General features: G+C 33.1%; 2 protein-coding genes across 5 annotated transcripts; one reads left to right on the forward strand and one right to left on the reverse strand.

Moving 5' to 3' along the window:
* Positions 1–619: 619 nt before the first annotated feature.
* On the reverse strand, positions 620–8,283 carry LOC114367940 (sodium/hydrogen exchanger 6-like). The gene is made up of 22 exons (XM_028325209.1): positions 7,926–8,283; positions 7,802–7,853; positions 7,658–7,717; positions 7,515–7,539; positions 7,327–7,412; positions 6,294–6,405; positions 4,796–4,858; positions 4,606–4,625; positions 4,423–4,517; positions 4,217–4,245; positions 4,082–4,113; positions 3,934–3,981; positions 3,774–3,834; positions 3,592–3,689; positions 3,424–3,499; positions 3,300–3,319; positions 3,018–3,115; positions 2,802–2,911; positions 2,327–2,425; positions 1,924–2,021; positions 1,752–1,831; positions 620–1,134 (listed from the first exon to the last, which is right to left on the reverse strand). The coding sequence occupies exons 1-22, from the start codon at positions 8,107–8,109 to the stop codon at positions 1,076–1,078; spliced, it is 1,605 nt and encodes a 534-aa protein (XP_028181010.1). The 5' UTR covers positions 8,110–8,283; the 3' UTR covers positions 620–1,075.
* A 1,017-nt stretch (positions 8,284–9,300) lies between these two features.
* Positions 9,301–19,529, forward strand: LOC114367786 (vacuolar protein sorting-associated protein 53 A-like). 4 transcript variants are annotated; one of them, XM_028324976.1, is made up of 24 exons: positions 9,301–9,577; positions 9,666–9,760; positions 9,857–9,913; positions 10,024–10,174; positions 10,840–10,910; positions 11,352–11,476; positions 11,697–11,857; positions 11,956–12,097; positions 12,505–12,568; positions 12,820–13,005; positions 13,116–13,157; positions 13,842–13,946; positions 14,034–14,093; positions 14,909–14,986; positions 15,793–15,900; positions 16,001–16,066; positions 16,143–16,220; positions 16,300–16,433; positions 16,519–16,612; positions 16,922–16,999; positions 17,198–17,260; positions 17,602–17,670; positions 17,869–17,964; positions 19,020–19,529. In XM_028324976.1, exons 1-24 carry the CDS (start codon positions 9,529–9,531, stop codon positions 19,308–19,310), a joined length of 2,463 nt encoding a protein of 820 aa, XP_028180777.1. In that variant the 5' UTR covers positions 9,301–9,528; the 3' UTR covers positions 19,311–19,529. The 4 variants fall into 4 exon arrangements, with proteins under 4 accessions (XP_028180777.1, XP_028180779.1, XP_028180778.1 ...); XM_028324978.1 differs by lacking the exon at positions 11,352–11,476 and having other exon boundaries at positions 10,817–10,910; XM_028324977.1 differs by lacking the exon at positions 16,922–16,999.
* The last annotated feature ends 2,092 nt before the right edge of the window (positions 19,530–21,621 follow it).

Genomic DNA, 21,621 nt, shown 5'->3' on the forward strand with positions numbered 1-21,621 from the left:
AAAAGAGATATTGATGTAATGATAATAGTGAATTGGAAAAGAAATAAGAATGTATGTAATAAAAAAAGAATAGACACAGTTGCATATCATGTACTCAAACTCAAGATGCGCGACCATTGGTTAATAAAAATAACTTCATACCCGTTGATTCAAATTTTCAGTAATAAATAAATCAGTAAAGTAGTTATTGGTAAGGTGATTTTATTTTTGGACACATTAACTTTTGGCTTTGACCAAGAAAAAGGAGAGACTTTTGATAAAGCTTAAGGGCATGTTTCCACCAATGGTCAAAAACTGTCCACACACAGAAATCATTAAAGTGAATATTCTTTTTCTTATTGGTCAAAAACGAGCTTGAATGTAATTTTCCTTTCCATTACTCGTTTAAGTTCTACGTTTAGTCTTAATTCCACCGTCTAATAATGCTCCACAATCAATTCTGAGGCAGGTGATCGTTGGGATTGCTTCAACAAATTTATGGCAAACATTAATTTTGCCAAAATTAGCATTTCAATCAAAATATTTAAACTTCAAGTCTTGAATCACAAACTGACTCAAACACAAAGCGCCAAATAACACCATGAAATTTTTTAATATGAAGTAAATCCAGCACAAGTAATGCGCACCAATCTTCAATTCACTACCTGTATAAGGACTCATCCATAGTCCATGATGCATTTATTTTGAGATATATAGTTTTCCATGATTGTATTCATTTTGAGATATAATTTCACTGTCACAATGATGAAGTGAGCCAGAATTTTCAGAATTCAACTGAATTAGACTAAGTAAGAAAACCTATATAGACGTCAACTTAAAAATACATGTGTGATTGTGTGGTGAGATCCAAGTTATAAACCTTCAACTTCATGGCAGAGAAATACAACAACTGCATGGAATGCTGCTTCTGCCGAGATGATGTTGTCCAAACTAAAGAGACTTGACATGATATTCTCAATCGTACAACTTGGAATGTAGGAGGTAAATTCGATTCCTGTATTGCGCCAATTCCTACGAGCTATCTGACGGAAATTATGTACAAAAAAGCATTCAGTATGTTGTTGTCTGGAACGTATCATGATGAATAGTGGTTCTGACCATGAAGTTCCGATCTTGTAGAAGTAAAAGGCTCGGCTGTTGAAATCAAAGACAACAAATTGTGGTAATATATAATGTCAACACAAAATTACTTCACAAAAACACTTTCAAAAAAACTCGGTTATCTTCAAAACGTAAAAAGTATAATACGTACAAGAACAAAAATGGAAACATTTATTTGAAAATTTTCCAAGTACAAACTGTTGAATACTCAACCTACTAAGATGTACAAACACTTCTAAAATAGTAGTTCTATTGTTTCATAGGCTCATACCCGTATCCTACATACCACAAAGACTCTAAATACTTGTAGATGCATTTGATATAAAAAATATATATACCTTCACTTTTTAAACATATATACTGATAGAAATTGGAATTCCACAATAAATATATAAAATTGTAGCATTTCATTATGTCTACCATGATTCATGATCATTTTTTAAACATAAATTCTCTCGTAGTTTAAGATATTTATATTGATTTTTGTATGTAATATTATAGCCATGTTGTGTCCTATAATATTTAAATTTTGTTATATCCCCATGTCTGGGTCATATCCATGCTTCCTAGTCTACCAATCCACTTCATCAATTCTTCAGTGAGAATGACAAAATTATATAAAAAAAAAAAAAACTTAAAATCAAACTTACCTTCATCATCTTCATCTCCATTTTGACTCGTAAAGAATGGGGTCAGGTAGTTTTTATCTAATGCAGTAAAAGAGGCAGCACTGCAACGAAGAAGCAGAGAAATTAGATTGGCAATATCATTAAGAAAAGTATACATTTAACCATATTCACAGTTTCAGAACATAGACAATACGTCTTGTGGAATTCTTTTAGCTTCATCTTGATTTTGTTCCCTGAAGATGATTCTTCGTTGTAAGGAGGAGCAATATAACCATTGTTTCCATCAAAATTCTAGCAAAAAAAAAAAATATACATATATATATATATATATATATATATATATATATATATATATATATATATATATTGGTTGAAAGAGAATAAGACACAAACATGTTAAGAAAAATTCATAACAGGACATGGATTATTATAATAGAATGGTCAGTAACATTAATTTTTGGATGCAATTCAAAAACATAATCATTAGTTCAAGGTAAAAGACATACTAAAAGACAAGGTAAAAGACATACTAAAAACTTTGTAGAAGTAGAATACATAAAACTAAGTAAAGGGTTATCATTTGTTGTAAAACTTACTGTGATGGTACCAACTGAAGCCAAAGGGCTATCATTATCTCCACCTACAACATCTAGAGCTTCCAGCATGCTACCTGTTGAACCACCAATCAGCAATACCTGGAACAAATAAAGTTTCATGTTGAAATTACTGCTCAAGGATGGCAATTAAACAAAATGTGGGGGTAAAAGTCAGCTGCCTGCTAATGACCCAAACAAGAAAATTATATGAATAGGACAAAACTTCCAGTCAATACGTGCTACTCCAACTTTCTCCTGAACTAATCTGCTCCTGATCTTATGTTAATCATCCATCTCAACATTCTCATCTAGCCTACACTCAGTTTTTGCTCTTATTGGCACTGTGTGTGAAAATTATATTACAATTTACATGATATACAAGTATACAACATAGTCAAGTAACTTACAGTTTACACTACCCCCATATTTATCTTTTATAAGGATTAGCTTAATGAATGGACAAGAGCATGCCTACCGTCAAAACAACTATTGCAGTGGTTGCGGTAAAGATGGTCTGTCCATGTCCTTCTGGAAGATCATGAATTGATTGCAGAGCAAGCGCAAAAGCCATTGCTCCTCTAAGTCCTGTTCATGTGCACAAAGTGCAAAACTTAAGCATGGCATTATAGAATACACCACAGGCAAGTCAACCTAGTAAAGTCCATGATTTATGTGTTAATTTATTCCTTACCACTATACCAAAGTGCCTTCTGATGTTTTGGAGGTATCTTTCGATGAGTGGGTCTGACCAGATTGACCAAATAAGCACATGAGAAAACATTTGTTGCCCTGCATAAAGTGACCCAACAATATTGTTTACAACTTCCAAGAGAAATGCAAAAGCAAACCATAAATATGTTTAAAGTGCATGCAAATCTTTATACTGTAAAGTAAAGAAACTATCCAAAAAGCCAGAAATGAGCATGTGCCACAGTAATCAAAGACTTAAAATGATAACAATCAGTATAAATACCTTGCAATTCCAATGAATATCTGAAGTGGTTGAGTTAAGGAAGAGCACCAAGAAAACATAGATCGCTAAGCTAATATAAATGATAAATCACAACACTTCAAATTTATATGCCAAAAAAGGATACAATGGAGAAGAATATAAATCCAACATGTGACCAGCTATGTTGCTCCATAGCAATATCAAAGCCCATGTATATAAATCTGTAAAACATCAGACAAAAGGTGTGCACATATTATTCAGAGAAAATGTTAAAATAAAACAGGGTAAATATCGCAAATGAAATCCTCCTTACACAAATGTTTCAGCTAAAGATGATATCAACTCGAAAAAAGCAGAGGCAAACCGTTGAGAACTTTGCGATAAATTGGAATACGTATAATGTTTCATGACCTACAACAAAACATAAAAATACTAATAAAGATGTCTTGACACCGAAATGAAAAAACACAAAAAATATATATAATATGCACTTACTATTCCTGTGAACAGGATTGACACAATACCAGACAGACCAAGGCCTTCGGCAAGCATATACCTGAAAAAGGAAATAGTTTTCTGATTTGCACCATGAATGGAAGAACTTGCAAAATTTTTGAGAAAAGTTATGAAGAAATGGTCCAAGATGACATCTTACGAGAAATATGGGAAAAGGACAAAGAGACAACTTTCCAAGTTCTGAAGGCTGGACGGAACCATAAAATTCATCTAATCAGTATTTTCTAAAAATGATGCAATCACCAAACAACAAATCTCCTAAAGAAAACTAAACATTAAATACTTACTTGTCAATATCCAATCCTGCATACTTAAACAGGTTCTGGTAGTCAAGGTTTTACAATAAATAGTGACTTTTAAATCTGAAAAGATGTTACAGTGTACCACAAATATATAGGCCAAGAACGGGTTTAAAAGGATATCAAAGCAGATATAAATCCAACTCCAACACCTGAAGAACCACCAAACGAATCACAAGTTAGGAATACTGAACTATAACAATTCATAAATCATAACAAAACAGAATAGCATCTATGATGCTAAGTAAATCAAATAAAGCAAGTTCTTTAGTGAGGTTCCCTCATCCCCCCAAACACCAGCTAAACAGTGCATTATGTGAAAGACTGACCTGCAGACATTGACCCTACAAAAGTCTCCAAAAATCGAACAACCACCATGAATAAATTTTGTCCAGATGGATCAGCTCTGACTGATGACATTGTCCTGCAAAGTACATGCTTAAGTTAAAAGTGGTCCTTAATGATATTGGGCTACTTCGGATAAAAATTATATACTTCAGAAGCTCAGGTACCTGTACAAAGAAATTGCCATCTGCCCATAACCCAAGAGGGAGGGTTAAGACAAAAATAACAAGTAGAACGTGAGAAAAATAATGGAAATGATCAGCCAATTAGCACTATCTATCTATCTTTAAACCATATACACACTACGGCATTAATATTAAAAAAAAGTATGTAGATTCTCCAGCAACAGAAACTTACTGCATCATTCAGAACAGATTCTCCAAAAACCAGGGCATATAGATTGACATCTGTGCCCAGCTCCTGCAAATAACGAAGGTGAAGTTCCAAGTTAGAAATGAAATAAATCAGATGGTATATATTTATTATACATATAATACTCAGAACTACCACAAAGGAAAACAAAAGATGAGCTCAGATAGAAAATAGGAAACCACAAGCCACAAACCCCTAATGAGAGTCATTACTTAGCCATTTCATCCAATTCTCCATGAGTTGATGGTGTAGAATATTGGAGATTTGTAAAACTTGAAATTTTCCCAACTAAGGCTTTATGGAACTTTTCCTATTATATACATTATTAACCAAAGTATAGGCTCTATAGTCTATAATGATATTTTTTGTCTGTCAGAATTAATTTATGTCACTATAGCAAATCTTATGATAATCTAAACTAAGGTTTCAACTTGTGAAAAATATGGAAACTTGAGCAACAAACAAGCAGAAATAGGAGGGAATGCTAATAAATCCCACCTATTGATGTTCCGCTGTCTTTGTATAGGACATGCATATTGGGTTCAAGGGTGTAAACTAGGGGTGAGCATCGGTTGGATTCGGACGGGTTTGGGCCTAAAATGACCCACACGAAGCAAACCGAAATAGTTTTTATATCACCCATTCCTGACCGTGAAACTCTTCAGGTTGAGTAGTTTCGGATTAGGCAGGTTGCGGATAAGTTTGGGTGCGTTCAGTCGGATTTGAGTAAAAAAAGAAGTTGAGAAGAAGGAAGAGAAGTAGCAAATGATAAGCACGAACTGAGGAAGTGAAAGCCTCCTTTCAGAATGAGTGAAGTGAAGGAGAGACAAAAACAAAAGATAAAAACATGAACAGATCTGGAATATTGAGGGCGTAAATGAAAGTCTCCTTCCAAAAGAAATGAGCAGACGATGATGAGAGACTCATTCATAAAGCTTTTCGTGAAGCTTCTAAAGAGAAATGTTAACAATATCAATGATATAATAATATGATACTGCAGGTGAGAGTGAGAGAAAAGGGGTGCAATGTAGAAAGGCACAATGTTCAATGCCTGCAACTCTGCAAGGAAGCTGCAACACATCTGTGAGTTTGAAAAAATAAGCTCCTTGTCCTTACATGTGATGCTTTGTTCGGTTGGGTGTGGATATTAACGGATTACTCTTTTCTAACCTGCATCCGTCCGAATTATCCGACTTTAACCGATTTTTTTATTTAATTGAACCCAACCATCCGAAAACATTGTTTTTAAGGCGGGTTTCTCAGTTTTTGGTCAGGCCAGTGATTTTTGCTCACCCCTAGCATAAACCCCCAAAAACGAAAAAAGAATACTTAAAAATGTATCGAAAGACCTTTTTCGATGGCTAATTTCTCTAAGCCTTTGTTACCGATTTTATGGATCACAAACATATATGTCAGAAGATGTGTCTGGACTTACAGACTAAAGGTTAAATGGAAGAATTACAAAAATAAAGTGGTAAATCACCTGAAATATGGACAAAACAGTAACAGGATCAGTAGCTGATATAAGAGCACCAAACATCAGGCACTCCACGAAAGGTAGCCTATACATCAGAAAGAGCAAGCCACCAAGATAACTGCAGCATAGAGGAAAAACAATAAGCAATCAATTGAAAAATCCTGATGTCAATAGCATGCTATAGCAGTGCTATAGTGGAGCAGAGTGGCCCTCAACCAATATGGGATTCAAATAGTGGAGCAATTTCAATAACGGCAGCAATAGCAGCCAAAATATTGGTTTTTTGCAGTATAGCAGCACTACCATGATACAGCCTTCAAAAACCCATTTTCACCCCTATAATACATTGTTTGGGGTTTTGGGGGTAAAATATTCCAAAAAAAATTACCTATGTTTAGACCTCTGTTCCTTCAAATTTTATAGGACTTTATTTCAAGTGTTCTGTTTTCTCTTCTTTCTTTAAACATATAAATTCACATTCTACTAAATTTTTTTTTATCTAATTTGTTATATTCATTTTCTATTAATTTCACTATCATCTTTTAATTTTTTTACTTCATTACAATGTTCTTATTACCTCAGATTGATGGTGATTGTGTGCATAAATTGAGTTATTATTTATCATGAATTTCTTTAATTTTGGGTATTTTGTTTTGGTTTTGAGCATTTATATGTATGACTGTATGTGTAGCAAACACTATTTACTATGCATTATATAACTAAGCTTTTAAATAACCTTTTGCGTCTGTGATTTCAACCCTATCTTTGAGGTTTTGGGTTTACTGTGACCACAATTGTCTACAATTTTCCACAATATCAAGGATCGCAGCGAAACCACGACCATTTCTACGACCGCAGTTTAAAACCTTCATAATATTTAAATGGTGGTCATTTCACTTCCCACTATCCCGCCATAGTGTTTTCAAAGTTAGTCCTTAAGCACCGCAACCCAAGATCGATAACTAATTCACCCCAGAACAAGACATGCGTACCAAGTGTAAAAATAGCAAATTCAAAATGGGAGGTAAAAAAAACTTACACCAAGATACCCGTTACAATTGAAGCTATGAAGGTACCAAATATAGCAAACGTGACAATTGCTCCAAAATTTGAGAAAAAGGGTTTCTGCAAAGGAATCACATTATTAACACCAAGTCAAAAGGCCAGTCCATATAAACAAAGTAAACTTCCAGCAAAGAGAACACTGCGGAGTGTGGAGGGACCCACAGGCGCTAGACTGAACCCAGACTGGGTAATAGAGGAGTCAAGAAAAACACATGATAGTCTAGCCAGAAGACATAAATCAAACAAATAAAAACTCGTTAAGGAAAAAAAAGAAACAATAAAAGTATAATTTTCAGTGAGGATATAATATGATAGGAGGTAGCAGGAACAGGAAGAAAAACTCCTCGTGAAAATTGAACCACCCCCTGAGGAAAATCGACAGTCCCAATGTCAGCTAACGAAAATAAACTCAAAAAACCATAAACAGAGTGATGATTATTGAAAACAACCTGATACTAGTTTCAGTGTCTGAAATGTTTGCTAGTATGCCAACAATTAACCCTGGAGAGTGAAATTTAGGTCAGAAAATGAAGAGAATAATAACAAGAAAGAGGTTTTGAGAGGGAATGGTACCTATGAGAAGAGAAGCACTGGCTTCGGGGATGATGTAAACTTTCTTGCGGCGGAGGACGTGGCCGAGGACGAAGGACAAGACCAGCATCATGATCTGCAGGAGGATTCCGACGCCGGCGGCTTGCTGCTCCTTGCCGGGAGCCTTGCGAGTGTCCGCCGGAGAAATTTCTAACTCCGAGGTCATTATTGTTCTCCTTGCCGGAAGCAATTGACTCACTGATCGATTGCTTCCGGTTGCGATTGGATCGTTGAGTTCTTCGGGAATCAGAAGAAAAGGAACAGAACTCTGTTCTGATTAGATTCTCTCTATCTGGTTTGTGAGTTTTTCAATTCTGTTTCTCTGTTCTTCTCACCTCTTGGACTCCGGAATATTAAATATATTAATATTATAAAATTTGATTTTTATTAATCCGCCTTAAATTATATTTATAAATTATTAAGATCATTTATGTCAAATTTTATTAAAATTAAACTACAAATAGATAATCAAAATATTCATATATTTATATATTTAAAAACATTTATACTAGATTGATTTTAATCTACGTGAATAAGATATTAAATGAATTTGAATTATATTTCTTAAACAAATTATACTTTTATAAATTGTTATAGAATATAATTTTTATCTATTCAATCATTAATTTAAATCTACATATTATCTAATTGAAAAGTTTATCAACAATGTAATAATTGATCAAAGTTATATCCATATAATTTGATAAATAAATGTCAATAAATAACAACATTGTCAATACAATAAATGTTATTATAAAAAAGAAATAGTAATTTGACTAATTATTTTTTTTTTCAAACATTTTAATATGGTTGAAGCTAATTTTTAGATGATGAGAGATGAAGGTCTTCCTTTATGTAATATATGTATAGGAACACATGTTCACCTTTATTAATTTTCAACTTAACATATTGTCATAAATACGTAAAGGAATAAAGAAAAAATTAATATGAAACATGTTTTTAAAAACCAACTAAACTAAAATTAATATAAATAATAATACATAATAAGAAAATTTTAAATATTAATTTTAGCGTAATAAAAAGTCAACTATAAAACTAACCCCAAAGCCTTTTTCTTTTTGTTACTATATGTCAAATTTATGATGAAGGAGCATTAAATCAATTTGCAAATTTGAGGCCTTTCTTTTTTTCAAGTTTGGGAAGTTTTGATTATGAGAAAAAGAGAGTAGTCAAGAATTTGGTCAACAAGGGAGTGACACATAAGAAATAGAATCATACATTGACATGAGAATCAATCGAAGCTAGATATATTTTAAATAAAAAGTTTTACAAGAATGAAATTCATACTCACGTGATTTTTCAGTAAAAAACATATTTTAGTTTTCATCCATATATAAAATAGTAGTATATATATAAAAAATATAACAGAAGTGTCCAGAGGTTGAAGACGACGAAAAGGAGGAGCACTAACAATAGCGTCACAGTCACAGCACACACATCTGCAATTGGATCCGCCACAAATTGAAGAGCATAAATGGTGCCGAACACGCAAGTTTAGAGATCTGAACATTAATCACAATCACCATCACGGTTCATGCTTTTGTGATTGCGTTCATTCTCACCAATGGACAAGTCAAGCGCTCTGGAGTACATCAACCAGATGTTCCCCAACGGTACGCCACAATTCCCGATCTCACTCGCAATCGCAAGCGTTTCTAATCGAAACCTTAACTTCTCTCAAATTTGCCTGTTGTTACGCAGAGGCGTCTCTATCCGGCGTGGAGCCGCTGATGCAGAAAATCCAGAACGAGATTCGCACCGTCGATGCCGGAATTCTCGCCGCCGTTCGCCAGCAGGTGTTAATATCTCTTCAATTAGCGTCCAATGATTTCATTGATTTGGTTTTGTTCCGTCAATTTCGCTCTCTGATGGCTCCGATTCTCTGATTCCAGAGCAACTCAGGAACTAAGGCGAAGGAGGATCTCGCTGCTGCCACACGTGCCGTCGAGGTATGTGCGTGGGTGAAGTAGTTTATACTGTTTATTTTCCTTCTTCAACGTTTTGAACCTTTGTGTTGCGTTGTATGCGTTTTATCTGCACATTCCCTTGGTAAATGCAGGAACTTATGTATAAGATCCGAGAGATAAAAACTAAAGCTGTGCAGAGTGAAACAATGGTTCAAGAAATATGCCGTGACATTAAGAAACTGGACTTTGCCAAGAAGCATATAACTACCACAATTACTGCACTTCACCGGCTTACAATGCTTGGTAAATCTTACTTTTCCACCTTTTACAATGCTTGGCAAATGTTTATTTATTTATATATGGTACTTAAGCTTGCTTGGTTTACAATTTAAGAAATTGAACTTTATACAATTGTGGTTAGTTAGACATGTTAATCAATTTGAGCTGGTGTAGTTCTTTGGTAAAACAAGTAGATATTGTGTAATTCTGTTTATACGATGTTGTCCTCTTGTGGCATATAGCAGTCAAATTACAAATGTGCGCAATCTGTGAATTACAGAAAAAATGCCAACTTCTGAGCATTTTTATGTGACTATAGAGGGTGTGGGTATGATTAAATTTATAGTCCTGCAAGGGATAGTTTTCAATCATATAACCAAATTTGCTTATACTGTTATAGATCATTTTCCATTAATTTGCCATAACCATGTAAAATAGTATAACCCCCATAATCAACTACAACAAACAACTACCATGTATTGGTTGCAACTCAACTAGTATTTCTGTGTTAGCAACTTCAGAACTGAATAAACCATTATACTATTTAAACCAAGTTGGTGCATATTTAATGTACAAATTCAAAACGGCGCATCTATTCTATAGGTTTTTTGCACGCTTTATAGTTTTTTTGATGCATAGACATTTTTTTTTTATGTTTTACTTCAGCAAGCTTACCTATTATATGGCAGTCTCTGCTGTTGAACAACTTCAAGTCATGGCTTCAAAACGTCAATATAAAGAGGCAGCTGCGCAGCTGGAGGTATCCAATCTATCTTTACAGCATTTTTGTATAACTGTTGTTTACTGAATTTGTGTGGTGTGTGTGCATGTGTGTTTTGGTAAAACGAAGATCTATTACGGTTTTAATTATTATTAGTGCATGGCTTAATGTTGTTTAATGCATTGTGTGCATTCATGTGATTAACTGATAATATTTATTATTATTGTGTTATTTCTCCGGAAAAAGTTTTCCTAAACATGCTACAAAGTGAAAACACTTGCTCAAAAGCACACTATATACTTTAGAGGTTTACTTCAGTTGTATTTGCTTCTTTGTATCTGATCATGGCTTATGAATTCCTTACTTCTCATTCGTCTCATGTAGAAATTTACGATTATTGTTTTAATTAACTAATCTATAACACTCAACCTGTTTTTGTTTGACCTATCAATTTATTGATACTTTCATCTTGTATTTCAGGCAGTGAACCAGTTATGTAGTCACTTTGAGGCCTATAGGGATATTCCAAAGATCGTAGAACTAAGAGACAAGTTTAAAAATATCAAACAAATACTCAAGTCACATGTGTTTTCTGATTTTTCTAGGTATTTATTGTTACTGATTTCCATCTTGTGCTCTGTTTGTAAATCTCTATGGGCACTACAACGTGAATTGGATATACAATGTTCATTTAGATTGCTCATCAATATTTGTTTCTTATATAATGTTTTATGACATGTTATTAACCTCACTAGATATAGTAGCTGTTTGGTTCCAAAGAGGCTATGTGTAACTGGCTTCCTCAATTTTCTGTTTTTGTCTCAGCTTAGGTACTGGAAAGGAGACAGAAGAAACTAATTTGCTACAGCAGTTGTCTGATGCCTGCCTGGTTGTTGATGCATTAGAGCCTTCTGTAAGGGAAGAATTGGTAAATAATTTCTGCAATAGGGAGCTTACATCGTATGAGCAAATTTTTGAAGGAGCTGGTATGTTTGATTTATCTGGAACATTTTTGTGTTAATTTATACTTAGAGTTCTTGCCAAATGTCTGCATATTTGGTTTTCCTTATTTTTTCATCTTTAGAACTTGCAAAGTTGGATAAAACTGAACGAAGATATGCATGGATTAAGCGCCGAATGAGATCAAATGAAGAAATTTGGAAAATCTTTCCTTCTTCATGGCATGTTTCTTATCGTCTCTGTATCCTATTTTGCAAGAAGACAAGGTATGGCGTTTATTTGTTTATACACCTTAATATATATAACACTGAATCTTTCACACCTTCTCCATTAAAAGAAACCATGGCCATAGTAAAACATGATTACTTCTAGTTTGTTGCGAAATGACAATTTAATTTATTGAATATTAATAATTTTCTTACTGCAGTTTGAATGTTACTTGGACTTCATTTCCCCATCTGTGATTTTGAATTTCCAACATCAAATTTAATCAAATGCCAAAATTTTCGGATGTTTTTATTTTGTTTGAATATTTCATATATTGTATGGTTTTGCAAAAAGATGTGCTGGAATTAAGCATTTTACAGAATATTGTCTTTTCATATGTAGTAAACTTTGTTCAGGGTTATTATATGCAAAAATGTTGTTGTGTTTATGATACTTGTCTCTACAGGAAACAACTAGAGGACATTCTTGGTAATCTAAAGGAAAAGCCAGATGTTGGGACCTTGTTATTGGTAAGCCATTAAATAATGACATACTGACATACTGACAATGCTGTTATGATAGTTACTTCACATGTTTTGCAGCTACACTTCCTTGTCACTATTTTCCCTTTCCCAGGGCTTTTAATTACTAAATAACTGTAGATGGATGTTTTTATGTTATTTCCTAGATGGTATTGATGCATAAGTTGTCAATCTTGTATATAGGATGAAAATACTTAGATTTTGTGTTTTTCGGTGTTTCATCTGTTAATTTCTTGCAGGCTTTACAAAGAACTTTAGAGTTTGAGGATGAATTAGCTGAGAAATTTGGGGGAGGCACTCAAAACAGAGAGATTGGAAATGAGATTGAAGAAATAGGTAAAGGGACTAATTCTAGTAGTAGTGCCATGGATATCCGGAAGAAGTATGAAAAAAAGCTTGCTGCACATCAAGGAGGTGACAGTGAAGTATGTATATAAATTGCTAAGGTTGACAGTACTTATTCATAAGTTTTTTTTTAATATTTTCAAGATTGTAGTTATAAAATGACCATCATGTTTGATTTTTGTATATATAGGAAAAAGATGGAAGTAAAGATTTGGCCGTGCCTGGAGCTGGGGTATGATCTCATTTAACTATTTTCTAATGCATATAATTGATTTTATAGATTAAGTACATGTATGTATTTACCATTATGGTCTCTGAGGTGTTGTCATGACTCATGATGATATAAATGCTTTAGGGATTAACCTTTTTGGTTTGTCTTCCTGTGATTTTTTTTCCTGTTTTTCTTTGTCACTGTTATCTGATGTGGTTCTTAATCCTTTAATTCCAACTTCCAGGTTTAGTTTGTTTGTGACAGATGCTTAGGAATTTTGTATCCCCCAAAAAAGATAGCACACATTATGATATTACTTTAATATTTTTAAATTTTGAGTCTAGGTTATTACCTCCTATTTTTCCTTCTAAATTGAAACCCAGAAACAATTGTGGACTAATATTTTCTTGATTTCAATAATTTAGTTCTTTCAATCCCAAGTCTGAGCTTATGTGGCAACTCTTGTTGAACAGTTGCTTCTCAGTTACTTTATAATTATTTTCATATTTATCATAGTGCAAAAGATGGAAGTAAAAGATTCCAAATTACAAATAAGTAAGGTTGACGTAAAAAAAAAATCACTTATGTCTTGGTATTTTCTATATTGTTGGTTGTAGTTATTGATTTCATAGAGGTTTCTCATTTTATTCCAATTGGCCTGTTTCATTGAGATAGACCTGACAAATGCCTGGGTTGTTTGGACAGTTCAACTTCCGTGGAATTGTTTCATCTTGCTTTGAACCTCACTTAACAGTATATGTAGAATTGGAAGAGAAGACACTGATGGAAAGTCTGGAGAAACTTGTTCAGGTAATTTGTGTCACTTTTTAGGTATGTGCTCTGTCATTTACTTCTGATTTTTTTTTTCATATTGATTAAACGTTTTATCCACTATAGGAAGAGACATGGGATATTGAGGAGGGAAGTCAGAGTAATGTTTTATCCAGTAGCATGCAGGTGAGTTCCTTGATCTATCATTTCATGTCTTATGAGCTCAAGTAATGTTTTATAGTTTGTTACAGAGCAGAGTAACTTGCCTCTCTATATCATTTCATGTCTTATGAGCTCTTAGAAGTTCTTATAGGTGGTATCTGATTAACTGTTGTGAAAGAGTAATGTGGCTAGATAGCTTAATAGTATGTTTGGATGGGGGATTTTGAGAGAGGAATTCAATTTTTTAGTGAATTTAAATTTAAATTACCATGTATCAAAATGACCTGTTTTGGATATTAAATCTAAAGAATTTTTGAAATGATTGAAGTTCTATAGGGGATTTTTTTCCCAAACAAAATGAAGGAACTTCAAGTAACACCTAAAATAAAGGAATTTCAAATAACAAAAAATGAAATTTGCATATGATGGAAATTAAATTACTTCATCTAAATAAAGAAATTTAAACACAAAGAAAATTGAATTGCTTTATCCAAACAAAATATTTTAAAAATGAAAGGAACTTAATTGAAGTAACTAAATTCTTATGCATTTTAAATTCCTTAAAATTTTGAAATCCCTTATCCAAACACCATCAAAATCTTTTTTTCTCCCTTTTATAAAATCATTTTTCTTATGCTTTATGTTTACTTGGTTTCTTTCTTTTTTTTGGGAAAAATGTAAATTATATTAAACCCAAAATGATACAATAATAAACGGGGCATACCCCGCAGTTAAAGAAAATCAAAAGCCTCCCTAATACAAGAAGACCTATATCAAGATGCTAAAGCAAATGCTGCATAGTTGTTTCTTACTTGGTTTCTTTCTGTCATGCTGCATAGTTGTTTCTTATAATCAAGAGAAGCTTGAAGAGATGCAGTGCTTTAACAAAGAACCAGACACTTTACAATTTGTTGAAGGTAAACTCCTTAATTATTATTTTAATATTTCTATTCTATATAAGAAGTGATAATGCATATATCAACAATTGAATCATGTGTCCAAATCGTGGATGGTTGCTCATAATGTCCATTGAATTAAAAATATAATTTCTTGCTATTGTCTATGTAATATCATTAGTCCTGGCAATGCTATATTATTTTAATGCGTCTTCTTTTAATCAAGCTTTTAATGCATCTTCTTTTAATCAAGCTTAACAAAGTAGTGGTGTTTCACATTTCAGTTTGATTAGAAGTTATTTTCTTTTATTGTTGTAATGTTGTTCATGTTCTGGATATTCAGACTTCAGAGTGTTTCTTTGCAGATAAAGAGCTTAAATGTACTGATGAGAGTTTGATTTCTTTTTTACTTTTGCTTTTGTTTATTTGTTTAGGATAATATATTATTTTCCTCCTATATATTTTATATCTTCTTTTAATCAAGTTTCTTCCCTTTAAAAATAAGGTGAGAGAACAAAAAAAAGTGTTAATTCTCTGGTCTTTGGAGGATGGGTCATGGCTGATTTCTGGTTAAGCTGCATGTTTCTTATGCAGAAATGTTTGATATAATTTAGTGATGACATAAAAATAATTGATCCACATCAAGAGTTGTAGCTTATGTAACGTATCGATTGTAGCTGAATGAGGCAGAAGAGTTAATAATAAAGATATGCCATCTTTGGCAGTAGTGTTATAAGTTTTAAAGTATTAAAAAATATTATTTGACTATGTGGCGGAAAGAAAACTCCATGCAGTTAATGACTTTATTTATTCCCTTTCAATCTTAGGTTTTCCAAAGAGTTCTTAAAGCATATGCTACAAAGCTCTTTGCTAGACTCCCAAAGGGGGGCACTGGAATTGTTGCTGCAGCCACAGGCATGGATGGACAAATAAAGGTATCTTCAAAGGAATTGTTTTCATAGTAGTGAGATATTGATGCTGTCAAATAGCTTTCTTTGTGTGTGTGTGTGTTTAATCTTTGGATATGTTGAACAGACATCTGATAGGGATGAAAGAGTGATCTGTTACATTGTAAATTCAGCTGAATATTGCCACAAAACGGTTAGTTTCTGACATCCTTCATCCAGTTGATATTGAGTAAATGCCTGATTTACTAACTTAGCTTTGTACTTGATAGGCTGGTGAACTGGCTGAAAGTGTTTCTAAAATAATTGACCCTCAATATTCAGATGGGGTGGATATGTCTGAAGTGCAGGTATTAATGCCTTCTCAGTAAATGATTTTTTTTCTTTTTTCTACAGCTCTCATTCTAACAGAACTACACAATTATACAGGATGAATTCTCGGCCGTTATAACAAAATCATTGGTGACCTTAGTGCATGGCCTGGAAACTAAATTTGACATGGAAATGGCTGCAATGACCCGTGTCCCTTGGGGTACTCTTGAGAGTGTTGGTGATCAATCAGAGTAAATTAAATTCCTTAATAAAATTTAGCAAATGATTATCATTCCTGACAAAGTTCATTAGTTTAACTGTACTATTTTCTTGCAGGTATGTTAATGCCATAAATTTGATCCTGACCATTAGCATTCCTGCACTTGGAAGTCTTCTTTCACCTGTCTACTTTCAGTTCTTTCTGGATAAGGTGATTGATTGTAAAGTGGATTAAATGCATGAAACTATGGATTTTGACATCAAAACTGGCATTAAGGACAGTTTCTTTTCTAACATCATAGTTACAGGTTTATAATTAATATAATTGATTTTTTTTAAATAACTTTCTTTTTGAATATGTCATTCTGTTATTTCATATTTATCTTCAATCATTTCCGAAACATCTTCTGAAGTATATTCTTGAAGATAACATCTCCGGATAGTTTGTTAATTTAATGATCCCTAATAATTCACATGGTGTTGCATTTTTAAAAATCTATTCTCGTATTTTAATCTTCAGCTTGCATCATCTCTTGGTCCACGCTTTTATTCTAACATTTTCAAATGCAAGCAAATATCAGAAACTGGAGCTCAACAGGTACTGACTGTTTTTTTTCTTTTTGTTTTTAAAATTCCTTTTAGTTACACGAATGGTAAAATACTAAAATCAAAGCATTTTTTTAGTTAAATGTATTATTGATATATCATTATTTTTTTTAATAATAATCTCTGTTTTTTGAGGAACTCTTGTAACTCAATTTATGATGTTAATAACTTAATGAACTGATTTTTGCAGATGCTATTAGATACCCAAGCTGTAAAGACGATTCTTCTTGAAGTTCCTTCCCTTGGTAGACAGGTGATATTAATTTGTACTCAATAGTTTCTACTGCTTAAATATAACTTAGTACTGCTTAAATAAGTGAGAAAAGTATTGGTTTCGTAGTATTCTAAATACTTGCAAGAAACAATAATGAACTGAACTGACTATCTTGACCAACCCGCTACTTTATGTTGCATGTGATCTATATGCACTGCATTGATTAAGGATCCATTAGTCTAGAATCCATAGGAGCTTGCCCTTGTCAAATAAATTAATAGTGAAAATGACATACTTCTGTTTGCATATCTAATTGTCGATCTGTAGTGTGCTTGGCGCTGGTTTATCTCATTACACGAACTGCTTATTTTCTCTGATAGACATCAGGTGCTGCTAGTTATTCCAAGTTTGTAAGCCGCGAGATGAGCAAAGCCGAGGCCCTTTTAAAGGTTTGTTGTCTATTTATTAGTAAAATATTTATTATGTAAAAATAGTTTGACGTGTTTGGGTTAGCTTATTTTGTGTTCAGAACATCAAAACCTAATTGAAGGAGTTTTCAAGAAGGAAAAGACTTCTACCTAATTATCAATCAAACCCAAACATGTAATTATTTCCTTCTGACAAATTTGTGTGATGTACATGTTTAGGTTATACTTTCTCCAGTTGATTCTGTAGCAGATACTTACCGTGCATTGCTACCTGAGGGTACACCCATGGAATTTCAACGAATCCTGGAGCTTAAGGTTATAATTAGCTATTTCTTGCTAGTTTTATCAAAATCTCTAGTTGGTTCATTGCTAGTTGTTGCATTATTTGTTTGTTCTGGACCTCTGATTATTGAAATACAGTATGCCAACAAACTTATTCAATATAAAATAAACTTTTATGGTTAAGTTCATGATTAATAAAATTATTGAGTTCATTAACATTTGGCTTATTAATTCAAGCCGAACAGTCATAGGCAAATGGGCCACCCTCTTAAGAAAGGAGTAATGTTCATATTTGCAAACATAAGGAAGGATCTTACAAAGAAGCACTATGAAGAATCAATTTGTGAAAATTAGTAATTCTTAATAAATCTACCCTATAGCAGTTCAAGGTTCACTAATTCAATAGCACATTACATCTTCAGTAAGTAATCTGATAGGAACCCAGGTATCTCGTTTCAGAAAGTAGTAGCAATCCCAAATTACAAAGGTAGAATCATAAAATGAAAAAATGAGAAGATACAAAAGCTCTTTGAGGATTTGTTAGTCTCTCTTCCCAAATTCATATACTTACTTCTCTCTTACTCTATCTTTGCTTATATCCTCATTAATTTCCTCCTTTTCTTTCTACTCCCTTAGCCACGTGAGCAAGTTGTTACATGCTGAATTCCGCCACCATGTTTTGTTTTCTGTTTTGGGCCTCCAATCCTTTCTCCTCTCTATTCTATTCCTCCTAGGTACATTCAGTAACTATGTCATCTAAAATAAACTATTTGCGAAGCTTGCCGTATTAAATCTTATTAGTGCATGGATTATATGCAGATACGGATACTGAAGAATTGAGATTGATGAGGAGCATGCTATGTCTAAATCCTACAGAAGATGTGTGTGTGTGTATATATATATATATATATATATATTCAAATAACTACAATTAATTAAATTAGTTAATATTCATTAATGATTGATGCTTCACTTATGGATGCTATCACATGATGCTAATTGTTTTTTGGTTTTTGGATGCAATTGAATGCATGATTTGTAAATTTCTCTTCATGTTTGGAGGATTTATGTATGAGTTGTGTCTTCAGGGTCTGAAAAAAGCTGACCAACAAAGCATTCTTGATGACTTCAACAAACATGGGCCTGGAATTAAGCAAACTCAGATTGCACCTTCAATTGTGCCAGCAGCTGCTCCAGTAGCTCCTGTGGTACCTAGCCCCTCTGCTATTGGACTCATAGCGTCGCGAGAGGATGTTCTTACTAGGGCTGCTGCACTTGGACGAGGAGCTGCCACCACTGGGTTCAAGCGGTTCCTAGCTCTAACTGAAGCCGCCAAAGACAGGAAAGATGGGCCTTTCAGGAAGCTCTTTAATCCATAATGACGAGAGTGCTACAACCCCAATTTTTTGGCCAGAGCGCATGAGCTTTTAGTTTTCTGTTTCTTTTTGCTTTTCTTCTCTTTGATTCTTTATGTAAGTTTAGTATCGTGTTAATCTGATTTCACTCAATCAACTGAAAGCTGTTAATGAAGAGATCTATCTACAAATTTGCATAATTCTTTCTGTAGCTCATAAGGGATTCTTCTTGTCTGTTGCTCATTACTGCCCCGATTTCCCATGCTTACTTTGCTACTTACTGTTCACAGGACGGTATCAAGGACATTCACTGAGGTCCTTCCGATAATTATGGAAGACTGATAAAACAGATATGTGTGTCTGCCACTCTGCTGCATTGTGAAACTGTTGAATTTTGTGTGATTGATCTTGAAATTTATTCTAGAGGAGGAGGATGTTGGGCTAACATAGTCTCGACTTGGTGCTATGTAAGCAGGTAAGGTAAGGTGAAAGTTGGTGACACACCTGTGTTAGGAATCATGTCTCTAGATGGGATAAGCCTTCAAAGTTTATCACCGTAGGCCCAAAACTAATAAGTAAGGTATTCTAGAAGGGTGGGGGTAGTTAGGTAATTACAGAGTCTGCTAGTGGTTGTGGAAGTTTGTTAGTAATGATTGAGGGTGGTGTGTGAATTCTGTTATAAGGGAATGCTGGATTGTTATTGGACTGTTGAGACTTTCTCACACTTGGGGGAAGCTCAGCTCTGAGATATTTCCCTTATCCTCTTATTCTTCTTTGCAACTTACCTTTTCTGCAGGCACCATTGATACAATACGTATCAACCTGTCAGTCAAGTACAAGTGTGACTAGGGTGCTGAGGGAAGTGCGTTGCTAACTGAGGTATGTGGCTGGGATAAGTGGTGGGGGTGTCAAGGTGTGTAGCTCCAAAGCATAAATAATGTCTCACACAAGTTAGTACCTAAGGCTTTGTTTGGCATGTTTAGCTAAAAAGATAACAAATAGCTAAAAATGTTAAAAACTAAAAAGTGATAAGTTAGCTAATTGAATTGAAAAAATATTTGATAAAATTAATTGATTAACTAATTGATACCTATAAAGTGACATAAAATAACTAAATATGCATCTATATATTTATTGAAAATAAAATAACTTATTGATTTATCAAGAGTAAAATACTCTTTCTAGAAATTAACATGGATAACATTGGAAAAAATAGAAAGTTCTTAATTTAAGTCATACGTTATTTCTATTAAATTATCAAAACAAAGTTAGTAATACTTTTAAAAAAGCTATTTAATCAAACGCATTAAATAATTTACATTTGATCAGATAAACTAATCAATTAACCTATAAATTATTTAATTATCTTACGAAGTACAGTATATACTTTTTGATTCAACTATAATTTCCTAGCAAATGCAGCAACCAAAATGAATGATACCAGCAAATTCCATAAATGTAATGCTTTTTTTTTTTTAAATGAATTATGAAGTTGCGAGTAATAACTGAAAACTAATTTTAATTTTAAAAATTTAAAAACTTAAAACTAAAAAGTACCACACTATATATTCGATATTTTCAGTCGAATGTCACTTTAAATTCAAAGACAAGCCCATGATGTAACCAGTTGATAACCTATCATTTCATCATTAAACTTTGTACCAAATCTCATTAACTATTTTTCTTTTTGGGTTTCAAGTCCAATATACTCCAACCAATCACATAAAAAATGGATAGCAACAAGTTTGCAATTGCAGTCATAAGATAACGTGACAGGAAAGGAAAAGTCCAAAGTCAATTCCTTCTGACATAACCTTCTAGATTGTGGGGAGATGAGTCTGCTGTTTCATTTGTTTTTTTTCCTATATTGCAGAAGAAGAATATGCCATTGTTTTTGTTGAATTTCATATTGCATTTGATTTTTGTTGAATTTGAAATCTATTTTTTCTTTCTACGTACAAATACATCACAAGTTTACACGCGCTTTGTTGTATTTGAAATCTATGCTTCTCTCTCCAATAAATTATTAGGTTGATTCATTATTTATGATTTCAATTAATAATTATATGCTAGGTAAATAATTAAATATTTATCTTTTAAATTAAAGATATACTTAATAATTATTTAACAAAAAATAATTGTATTATATTTTAATTTAAAAAATCTTAATCAATTTAAAATATTAAATTATTTATATATTACATAATTATTAATTAAGACGACAAATAGCGTGATAATTCTAAATCACCCCATGTAACTCATTGAATTGTTACAGCGACGCGGTCACATTGACTGTATTCGGCTCCAAATAATTTAAGGAAAAAAATATGCTCAG

The sequence above is a fragment of the Glycine soja genome, chromosome 9, assembly GCF_004193775.1.
Source record: "Glycine soja cultivar W05 chromosome 9, ASM419377v2, whole genome shotgun sequence".
Taxonomy (NCBI): domain Eukaryota; kingdom Viridiplantae; phylum Streptophyta; class Magnoliopsida; order Fabales; family Fabaceae; genus Glycine; species Glycine soja.

Excerpts from the sequence above, each read along its gene's own strand:
- LOC114367786 (XM_028324976.1), top strand. The coding sequence starts at position 9,529 with ATGGACAAGTCAAGCGCTCTGGAGTACATCAACCAGATGTTCCCCAAC. Across the intron at positions 12,098-12,504 it reads CTATTTTGCAAGAAGACAAG|GAAACAACTAGAGGACATTC; the intron begins GTATGGCGTTTA and ends TTGTCTCTACAG. Across the intron at positions 17,261-17,601 it reads TTCCTTCCCTTGGTAGACAG|ACATCAGGTGCTGCTAGTTA; the intron begins GTGATATTAATT and ends TTTCTCTGATAG.
- LOC114367940 (XM_028325209.1), bottom strand. The coding sequence starts at position 8,109 with ATGACCTCGGAGTTAGAAATTTCTCCGGCGGACACTCGCAAGGCTCCC. Across the intron at positions 3,690-3,773 it reads CAATCCTGTTCACAGGAATA|GTCATGAAACATTATACGTA; the intron begins GTAAGTGCATAT and ends GTTTTGTTGTAG. Across the intron at positions 1,135-1,751 it reads TGGAGATGAAGATGATGAAG|CCGAGCCTTTTACTTCTACA; the intron begins GTAAGTTTGATT and ends TGATTTCAACAG.